The sequence below is a fragment of the Oncorhynchus nerka genome, linkage group LG1, assembly GCF_034236695.1.
Source record: "Oncorhynchus nerka isolate Pitt River linkage group LG1, Oner_Uvic_2.0, whole genome shotgun sequence".
NCBI classification, from domain to species: domain Eukaryota; kingdom Metazoa; phylum Chordata; class Actinopteri; order Salmoniformes; family Salmonidae; genus Oncorhynchus; species Oncorhynchus nerka.
In genome coordinates, this window is record NC_088396.1 from 32,892,661 (window position 1) to 32,902,977 (window position 10,317).

Sequence of the window (10,317 nt, forward strand, 5' to 3'; positions counted from 1 at the left end):
GGTACTGTAGCACATCCCACAGCTGCAGTATGCAAGCACTGCATTTTCCATGACAGAGGAAACAGAGGAAGATTCATACGAGGCACTGAATAGGCTATGATGTCATTAATAACCAAGCCTCCTCTGTTAGGCAGGTTTGTGGAGACATTTGCTCCAGCCCAGCACTAACACACCTATTTTGTTTTACCTGTCTCTGTCCTGCATGTGGCAGACTCTGATGGGAAGCTGTATGATGCGTACGTGGCGTACCCCCGTCTGTTTGGGGATGGGGGCAGGGCCTGTGGAGAGGCAGAGATGTTTGCCCTCCACACGTTGCCCCAGGTTCTGGAGGGGAGGTGTGGCTACAGGCTCTTCATACTGGGCCGGGACAGCCTACCAGGGGAAGGTAAGACATCTCGGTTCGACCCTGGGGCTCCAGGTTCCACAAGATTATCTTAGCATTGGCATTAGTACACATGTAGCATGATGATGAAATATGTGGAATCTTTTTGAAGTCATAAAGACCTAATGAAACCACCTTAATGGTTAAACAATGTTTTAATAACCATTTTCCCTGCTCCCTTTCTTCCTCTTCTCCTCCCTCCTCTCTTTCCCCCTCCCCCCTTTCTTCTCCCTGCCCCCCTCTTCCTCTTCTCCTCCCTCCTCCCTGACCCCACTTCTCCCTCTTCTCCTCCCTGACCCCCCTCTCCCTCTTCTCCTCCCTGACCCCCCTTTCCCTCCTCTCCTACCTGACCCCCTCTCCCTCTAGCCGTATTAGATGCTGTGGAGGAGAGCATGCTGGCCAGCCGGTGTCTCCTCCTGGTCTACTCTGGCTCTACATTCTGCAGTGACAGCAGCGGTGTCCTGGAGGCCTGGCAGAGCTTCGAGAGGCAGACGGCCATGCACCATGCCCTGCTGGAGGGCTCCCTTAAGGTGGTCCTGGTGGAGCTGGAGGAGGTCACTCCTACACAGCTGGCCCTCTTCCCTGAGTCGGTGCGCCACCTCCGGGAGCGCCAGGGCGCCGTCTGCTGGTGGAAGAGTAGCAGGACAAGGAGGACCAAAGGGTTGAGGTGTGGGAGGTGGAGAAAAGAGGTGGCGGAGAAGAGAGGGGAGCAGGCTTCGCCCCCTCTCTCCTCACCCTCTCTTTTCTTGTCCTCACGCTTCTGGAAGGAGTTGAGGTATTATATGCCAGTGAGGGGCATGAGGACGATGTGCCCAGAGAAGAACAGCCTGTTGAACTTGTGATGGGATTGATGGGCTTTGGAGAGGACAGTGATAGACATAAGGAGGAAATATGTTGAATGAAAGGACTTCTGATACCATGGAGAGTATAAATGTTGTTCCTGACTCTCACAACACATTTCCATTAGAATCATAAAACACGGGACGAGATGTTAAAAACTGTCCATTGTGCCAATAGATGGAATGCACTCACATGAGATTTGCCGTGATGTTGACAGAGTGGCATGGGAGGTTTATTTCTTAGACTGGGGTAAGATGTCAATTTTGGGACACATCCTCAGTAGTGTGCCTTCGAATCAGTGGGTGTTTCGGCCTTTAATCACTAAACACCCTCATCAAAGGTGGCCAGCTAAAGGGTAATCAAGCCTTAGCTTGTGTCCCATGCCCAATTAAGATGTCCCACGGGACTATGCAAGGCAGGGGCGTCCTCTTCCCTGAGCCAGCCATACAGCTGACCGCATACCTCATATGCCCTCCTCAAGTTGGAGGGATCTGAATTGGGTTCTCAGGTGGGGGTGGGGGTCATGAAGTTATAGCCCAGCAAGGGTCCTTCCGTTTGATCCAGATCCACTGGCTGCCTCTTTCAGCTGCTTGAGAAACTGCTCTGACGGTCTGCCGCAGAGCCTGTCCATGGATTCCAAGTTCTTTCAGCAACCTGATGATGGAAGAAGCCACGAATCCTCTGCATCCCACTTCAACTGGCCAGACCTTTGCATTCCAGCCACGCTGAGTTGCGTCTGCTGCCAACTCTGTGTAACGAAGTTTCTTACGCTCGTAGGCCTCTTCAACCGAGTTTTCCCACGGGACTGTGAGCTCTATGATGTACACAGCCTTTCGTGAAGGGGACCAGAGTACCATGTCTGGCCTAAGGTTGGTAGAAGCAATCTCTGGTGGAAAATGAGTTGCTGGCCAATATCGACAAGCATCTTCCAGTCCCGGGCCATGGCTAGGTGTCCAGTTTCTGGCTTTGTAGGAGGATACTTGGGCCTTTTCTGTCCCTCCCGGATGAATGTTGTTGTTTTGACGGGATTGCTTGTTTTTGGAGGTAATGAATTGGTTGCACTCCTCTTGGTCTCAAGTGCTGCAGCCAGGCTCTTGAGGACCTGATTGTGCCTCCAGGTGTAGCGGCCTTGTGAGAGGCTGGTCTTGCAACCTGTCATTATATGCCTGAGAGTCGCTGGAGCTGGGCAGAGGGGGCAGGTCGAGTCCTCGCCATACCATTGATGTAGATTTTTTGGTGATGGAAGCACATCATAAACAGCTCTTATGATGAAACTGATGTTGCTTGCCTCCATTTGCCAAAGCTCACTCCAGTTGATCTTTCTCCTCTCCAGGCCTTCCCACCGCGTCCATTGCCCTTGTTTAGCAAGAGAGACAGCCTTTGCACTTCTTGCAGTCTCCTCCTGTCTGCGCACCTCCTCGACCACCAGCTTCCTGCGTTCAGATGTTGTTGCCTCATGGAACGTTGGTTTGCTTGCTGCCAGGCCAAAGCCTCCTCTTCCATGCTGGATATTCCCACAATGTCTTGGTGTCTCAGGGCTGATGTTGCTTGCTGCACAGCCTTGGATGATGTCCATTTCCGTCCAGTTTGTAGGAGAGGTGCAGCCTTGCTAATGGTCTGGTCTTTGGAGTCCTTCAATGTCATCTGAAGTCTTACTTTAGAGCACTTGTACTCCTCCGTTAGACTTGTAAGAGGTAGTTCAAGGACCCCTTGCCATACAGGCCGATGTTACTCAGGCATCGTGGGGACACCCAGCCATTTCTTCACGTATGAGGTAATGGTTCGCTCCATCTTCTCCACTGTTGTTATTGGGACCTCATAGACGGTGAGTGGCCACATTACCCGGGGAGAAGTCCAAACTGTAGGCACCAAAGCTTGAGCCTCCCAGGCAGTAGGGTCTTGTTGATGTTCTCAAGACCGTCGGCGATGTCCTGCCTTACTTGCTGCACTTGATCTTTATCCCGGAGGCTTTCGTTGTACCATCTACCCAGGCTCTTGATGGGTTGCTCAGACACCGTTGGTATCGGGTCATCTCCAATGCAGAACCTCACATCTTTAAGCTGTCCCTTGACTATGGAGATGCTTCGAGATTTGCTTGGCTTGATTTTCATCCGGGCCCACTTGATGTTATCCTGCAGTTTTGCAAGTAGCCGCCTGGTGCATGCTGCAGTGGTGGTCAGTATAGTCATGTCATCCATGTATGCTCGGATAGGTGGGAGACGGAGCCCTTCCTTAGTTCTCTCACCGCCGACCACCCATCTCGATGCCCTGATGATGACTTCCATGGCCATAGTGAATGCCAGAGGAGAAATTGTACAGCCTGCCATTATGCCTACTTCCAAGCGCTGCCATGTTGTTGTGAAGTCAGGTGTTGTGAAACACAATTGCAGGTCTTGGAAATAGGCCTTTACCAGTGTAGTGATGGGTTCTGGTACGTGGAAAATGTTGAAGGATTCCCAGAGGAGTTCATGGGGAACTGAGCCAAAGGCATTGGCCAGGTCGAGGAAGATGACATAGAGGTCTCTCTTGTCCTTCTTAGCGGTTTGGATCTGGTGCCAAATCATACTAGTATGTTCCAGGCAACCAGAGAAACCAGGAATGCCTGCTTTCTGTACAGATGTATCAATGTACTTGTTCCTTTCCAGATAAGTGGACAGCCTCTGTGCTATTATACTGAAAAAGATCTTCCCTTCGACGTTGAGAAGGAGATTGGTCGGAATTGACTGATGTCTGTCGCATCCTTCTCTTTCGGGATTAGCACACCACCAGCCCTTCGCCATGCCTTTGGTATTATTTCCTTCTGCCACACTATCCTCATGAGCCTCCAAAGAAAGCGTAGGACATCCGGGGCGTTCTTGTAGAGCTTGTATGGTACTCCATTAGGACCAGGAGCAGAGGCCGCTCTTGCTCTTCGGACAACGTTCTCTACTTCCCTCCATTTTGAGGGTCAGTGTCCAGATTGAATTCTGGTGGTTGAATAGGTGGGATGTCATGTGGGATGACTATCTGCTCATGCCTTTTCATGTCCTGGTGGACCTTTTCCAGATGTTCTTCCAGTTCAGGCTTTGGAGTTTTTAGGATTCCACACTTTTCCTTTGCGAAGAGATCTTTGACAAACTTAAAGGGGTTTTTATAGAACCGTGTTCTTGAGTGTACCTTCTTCCTACGAAGTTTCCTTAAGTTTTCCGCTCTTCGCAAGGTTGCCAGCCGACATTTAATGTCTGCTTGAGTAGCATGAGACCTTCTCTCTCTGCATCAGAGGCCTTCTTCCACTGCTTCCTCAGCTGCCTTCTCTCTCTGACAAGTATCTCGATCTCCTGCTGTCTCCTAGATTTGGCTGGCAGGGGTGGTGTCTTGCCACTTCTCCTTTCGTTTACTCCAAAGCGCTCTTCTCCGTAGTGGTAGATAATGTCTCCCATCCTTTCAAGCTTTTTCTCTGCTGTTCCTACCTGTTGTTCCAAGATTTTTGTCAGGTCGTTGTTGATTGTTTCCCACTCTCTCTTTTCAACAGCTTTGGGCCACTTCACACTTGGTCTGTGCCCTTTGATCTTTTCCTCTTTTAGAGGTCTCTGTGGTTGGGTGAGTTCATCCACCGGCATTTCTGTGCTTGTGTTATCCTCCTCAGTTACAGGGGTGCTGATGCTCTGCGAACTTTGGTTTGCGTCCCGTCGCTGTGCTTCATTCGACTGATTTGACTGGCTGCTTCGTAAGAAGTACTGGTCAATGCGAGGTCCCTGTCTCTGCTCTCCCAAGCACCTTTTCCTCCCTTGATGGATCCTTAACCCCCTTGCCGATGTTACTCTCTCCCAACCACAGCTGCACACCTGAAGTGTGTGTCCTGCTGCTGTTATGGTTGTCTCATGTGCTGTGTTCCTACTCGTAGTCGTTTCCGTTCCTGGGTCCGTAACCGTGTGATCAGTCGTTGAGCCATCTTGCGCCCCAGCTCTCGCAGGCTCTAGGGGTATGTTCCTTTGTTGACTTTCAGTAGCACTTAGCGGGTGTCTCCAACATACTGAAACAGCGTCGGAGACTGCCAACATGGGTAGCTAGCCCATGACAGCCCCAGTGGGGTCTATTCCCTCCGGTCAGCTGTCTCTCCAAGCTGTCACACAGACTTTCCTATGTTGTCAGCTGTCCTTTCACAGCAGTCACTGGACTGGTCCAGATGATCAGAATCATAAAACACGGGACGAGATGTTAAAAACTGTCCATTGTGCCAATAGATGGAATGCACTCACATGAGATTTGCCGTGATGTTGACAGAGTGGCATGGGAGGTTTATTTCTTAGACTGGGGTAAGATGTCAATTTTGGGACACATCCTCAGTAGTGTGCCTTCGAATCAGTGGGTGTTTCGGCCTTTAATCACTAAACACCCTCATCAAAGGTGGCCAGCTAAAGGGTAATCAAGCCTTAGCTTGTGTCCCATGCCCAATTAAGATTAAGAATTAAGAAGAATTAATTAAGAAATATTCTTGAATCAGACTTTGGAGGACTGATCCTCTGGGATGATGATTGATCATCCTGCCGATTAATGTTGTAAAATGCACAGTTAAGAGTATTAATTCTGAACATATTGGCAGAGCCACTCAAACACACACACCACACACACACAATTTACCACTGTTGTACATACACACCACATCTGTGAGAGAGCTTTAATAAAGAGAGCCCAGTACATTCTATACAATGTATTTGATGTCTTTATTTGTCTACTTAAAAATGTTCCCACCAATATTCCTCTATTTCGGATTTTTAAAATATTTTTTTCAGATTTGTTAATCCTCCAATGAGAAGCTATGTGTTTAAACTAATATTTATGGATGCAGTTATTTGTTATGAGGCCAAAGTATTTATGAACAGCTTACTGGCATTTAATATTAAATGTTTTCTAAATGGTGAGCTGACTATTAACGAACACCTTATGATTTATTAATGAAAGCACAGTCATGAAACTTCCCAGAAAGGGTGTGGCGATTTGCACAAGTTGGTTGCGTGCTAGCTCTTCTGTTATGTCTAGCTTACATACAGGTAGGACTGGCTGTGACTGGTAACCTGCTTTACTGTAATCCAATGTGATCGTAGGCTATTTCAAAGAAAGTGTGGTTAGGAGTACTGGAGATTCAATCCAATGGGGGAAAATCCAGCTGAGGTTGTGTCACACCTCAAGAAAACATTCTCTAGCATTGTCTTGTCAAAGTGAAGAATCTTCCTTAAAATCACACTTCCGCGAGCCTGAAACCACTGTGAAACAAAGTGAAGAGGAGGACATTGGGTTTATCATCTCTAAAATACATGGATTCATGTAAGTATTGCAATTGTTACTGCTAACTATTGGTACACTTTGGTTTATGTAGCATGAAGGTAGCTATTAGGGAGGATTAACAGCATGTTAAAAGTTCTGATAAAAAGTGAAATTTTATAGATTTTTGAATGGTCCTGCAGCGATGTCATGAGGTCCACCTGGATACCACAACACAGTGTCTTCAGTAAAGTTTGTGGTCCTCACGGAGAAGCAACTCCACCATGGGGCTCCGTGTGTCTCAATTGCAATGGCTCATTAGCTAGTCCCCATTTATGCAGCTCTGCGTGGAGGCTCTCAAGTCTTGTTCACACTGCAGGCCTTAAAAGGATACTTTTATATTTTGGCAATGAGGTCCTTTATCTACTTCCCCAGAGTCAGATGAACTCGTGGATACCATTTTTATGTGTCCAGTATGAAGGAAGTTAGAGGTAAGAGGTAAGCCAATGCTCACTTGCGTTAAGGCAATTCGTGGAAGTCTATGGGTATCTGCTATTGATCCCCTACAATATTTTCGTGTTTGTTTTCTCACATGAACAGAAATTGAGCGAACAGTGTAGAATCTTTACAACCAGGAATTGAATTGAGGGATTTCTACTAGATAACATAGCCACAAAGTCAGAACAGCTTTCCCATTTTGACAACCGATGTCGTTCCGGCGGGAGAAAACAATAGGCGAATATCACAGCCAGTCACAACACTGGCGAGTAAGTTATACTGTGAAACACTATCGTTCCACTATTACTGCAGATATATTATGGACATTTTCTCAAATTACAATCCCAAAATCCTAAGAAATCCTACTTTAAAGCTAGAATCCTTAATTGAATAAAAAAAAAAGTGGTCCCCGCACCTGAGGGATGGGCCTGGAGAAATATAGACTCTCAAATGCATAGACACCGCTATGGATGCAAGCACTGACCATCCACGATGTTTCCATTTACATTGTTTACAAACATTGGAGTAAAACAAGCTTGTATTTTGGTTCTGATGGTGTACGACAGTTGAACTAAGCTCATGTGGGATTCATAAGTTATATACTATAAGAGTCAATGGGTATACAGTATATCATTCATATACAAGTTCAAAAATGGATGTAGCGTCTAAGGATTCCAGCTTTAACCATTCGTTTCTTGTTAGATCTGTTAGAGTTGCGTCAATTCGAATCTGGTATCAGGATAAATATGACAATGAGTCACCGATTGTATACTATGTATTTTTTATTAGCTAAGCAATCAGTGGTAAATGTATATATATTTCGTATATACGGGCTCGCTGTCCCACCTCGCAGGGCAAAACAGAGAACTGACTTGTTCCTGACAAAGATATTATAATATACCCTGATGGCAGTAGTAGTTCCGGCTTCCGAGCCGGCTTGTCAGAGTAGAGTGGGCGTGGTTTAAACTTGCTCAGCCTATTGCAGGCGCTCAGGCGGGTCCCCGCCTCTTGGCGCTTCTGTTGATAGATGTAACTGTTGCTGTGAAGAACATCCATGCGCTCATGCTCGATACCGTTATCTCGCACCTGGCTCCTGTTATCTAACAAAAGACCGCTTGTTCTGCAACCCCACGCTCTGAATGTGCCCCCCCAACTCATTGCATAGTTCCTGTCTTCTGTATTTTTCCATCACGAGAAAGGCCCATGGCCCTGAAGCTTTTAACAATGTTTCAAGTCAGCTATGTTGCATAACACATACATACATCCACACAAGCCAACAGCAGATAATATTCAATCATATATATGGTGTTGGCTATAATGTAAAACACAGGATCCAACAGATCCATCCTTTGAAGTTTAAGGATTTTGAGGAACTCCCTCCTGGTTTTATAACTCTTATCACAAACGGCATGCTTCATGTTGTCATTTATATGCTTGGAGATACTTGCGTTAGGTTTGGACACCATCCACAAATGAATTACTGTTGTGCTATGTGTGCAAGTGACAGTAGTTGAACCTTATCTTGTCTTACCATGTGCGTTGCTATAGTGCTAGGAATGTGTTCGTCGTTGCTGGTTAGTACTCTGTATGATCATGGAGTAAAAAGCATGGACCATGCACGTGTTGCAGAGATAGCTTACAGAGCTGTGGCCTTGCATGAGGACTAAAGAGTAACCTGCTAAAAAGTATGTCTTCGTGGTGTGTGTGGTTGACATCTGAGTAAAGTGTTGACTAGGGTTCAGTCAGTTAATTTACATTTAGTGTTTTTTGAATCGTATATTTTGTACTGTTTTGATGTTCTTCTTTGTTATGGTCTTTTGTTAGTTGCATTATTTTGCTTTGCACTCTGCTGAGTTTATCACTCCAAATCTTCACTTTGTTTTGTCTCAAGTCATTCACGTCTTGAACATCAGTCATCAGATTCATTGTGAGAGGTCAATCATGTCAGATATGAGTAATTACATTGACACCGTGTGGGTGACACCGTTGATTCATTTTCCCCTATGCCGGTTTTGGCGATCGTCCAGTAATGAAATGACTTACTACAACCATCATAATGCTGTACTTCTCTCACTAGAGTGCTTTTTCACCATCCATTTCAATGGGTTGAAATTGTTACTGTAGCTGGTTGACTAAAACCGTTAATCAGACATTTCGGTCACCACTTTACTGTATGTGTCCTTATTGATGAAGCCTTTATAACAGCTATATTACACATTATACCAAATGTCATAAGCTGTCATAAGTATTTTTGAATAGTAGTGAGTAACGGCATAAGATGTAATAAAACTAGTTAATAATGGGTTTTATAGATGACTGTTCATCCTGTTGTCATATTCTCTAATGTCAACTGTTAGTAACAACTGCTATTATACAGTCTGCAAGACAACTTTTGTCATATGTTATTACATGCTACATAAGAGTCTACATACCAGATGTTATAATAGGGTGTTTTGTCATTTACCAACCTTATTAAATTGAATGGAATGACGGACGTCATAACCTTGTCATATGGCTTTATAGTGTGTGCACAAACACCTTCAGTATAGTGACTTTCATTTGAGGTGTTATGAAACAGTTACTGTATGAATGTGCTTATACCACAGGTCGAGTTGAATATCACAAAATGTTACCATTCAAATGATCTCCAAGAAACATGGGCAAATGGGAGCACAGATGTAGATTTGATTCTGGCGCCTACTAGCACTCTTGTCTCCACATCCTGTAGTGCTTCTGTCAAGGCACAGCCTTATCGCTGTAGCCTAGCAGTTAACAGCGCTGGGCCAGTAACTGAAAGATCGCTGGTTCGTATCCCCTAGCCGACTAGATAAAAACCTGTCGATGTGCCCTTAAGCAAGGCACTTAACCCATTTGCCCATAATTTCAATAAAAAGACCAGGCTGCTTGGTCAACCCAGAAAGAAAGTGAATAAAAACCCATCTGATGGTTAAATTAACCAATGTTTAGATAATCACATAACCTGTCACATTATGCTGGCTTGCAAAATGATGTCTAATTCTGGTAGAAATCCAGCCGGAATGGGGATATCCAACCTTCTAAATTTTATATCACCCACAACCTGCATTCAGAATGACTGCCAGGGTGGGAAAACTGAAATATGAGACTACCTAAAGCATCTAAATTGGAACAACCATTTCAGTAACATACCGGATTAGTTTAGAAAATGTATGACATTTGTATTTGAAAAGCATAACATCAATTAATCAATGTACATTAAAAAAACATAGATATTGAGAAAAATCTTCAAATCAACCTGAAATAGAGCACGCTGTGAAATGTGATTATGATGGGCGTGGTTTTGGTTCAACTCTGGTTATTAACACCAACACTGGGGT

The 10,317-nt window shown here is 45.4% G+C and overlaps 1 protein-coding gene across 1 annotated transcript in view; it reads left to right on the top strand.

The window, feature by feature from the left end:
- Positions 1-1,708, top strand: part of LOC115129480 (interleukin-1 receptor type 1-like) — a 32,102-nt gene extending 30,394 nt beyond the window's left edge. The window contains exons 10-11 of the mRNA XM_029659872.2: positions 212-385; positions 749-1,708. Of these exons, the coding sequence (XP_029515732.1) occupies positions 212-385; positions 749-1,224 (650 nt within the window). The 3' untranslated portion in view covers positions 1,225-1,708. The remainder of the gene's footprint in view (positions 1-211; positions 386-748) is intronic.
- Positions 1,709-10,317: the final 8,609 nt, after the last annotated feature.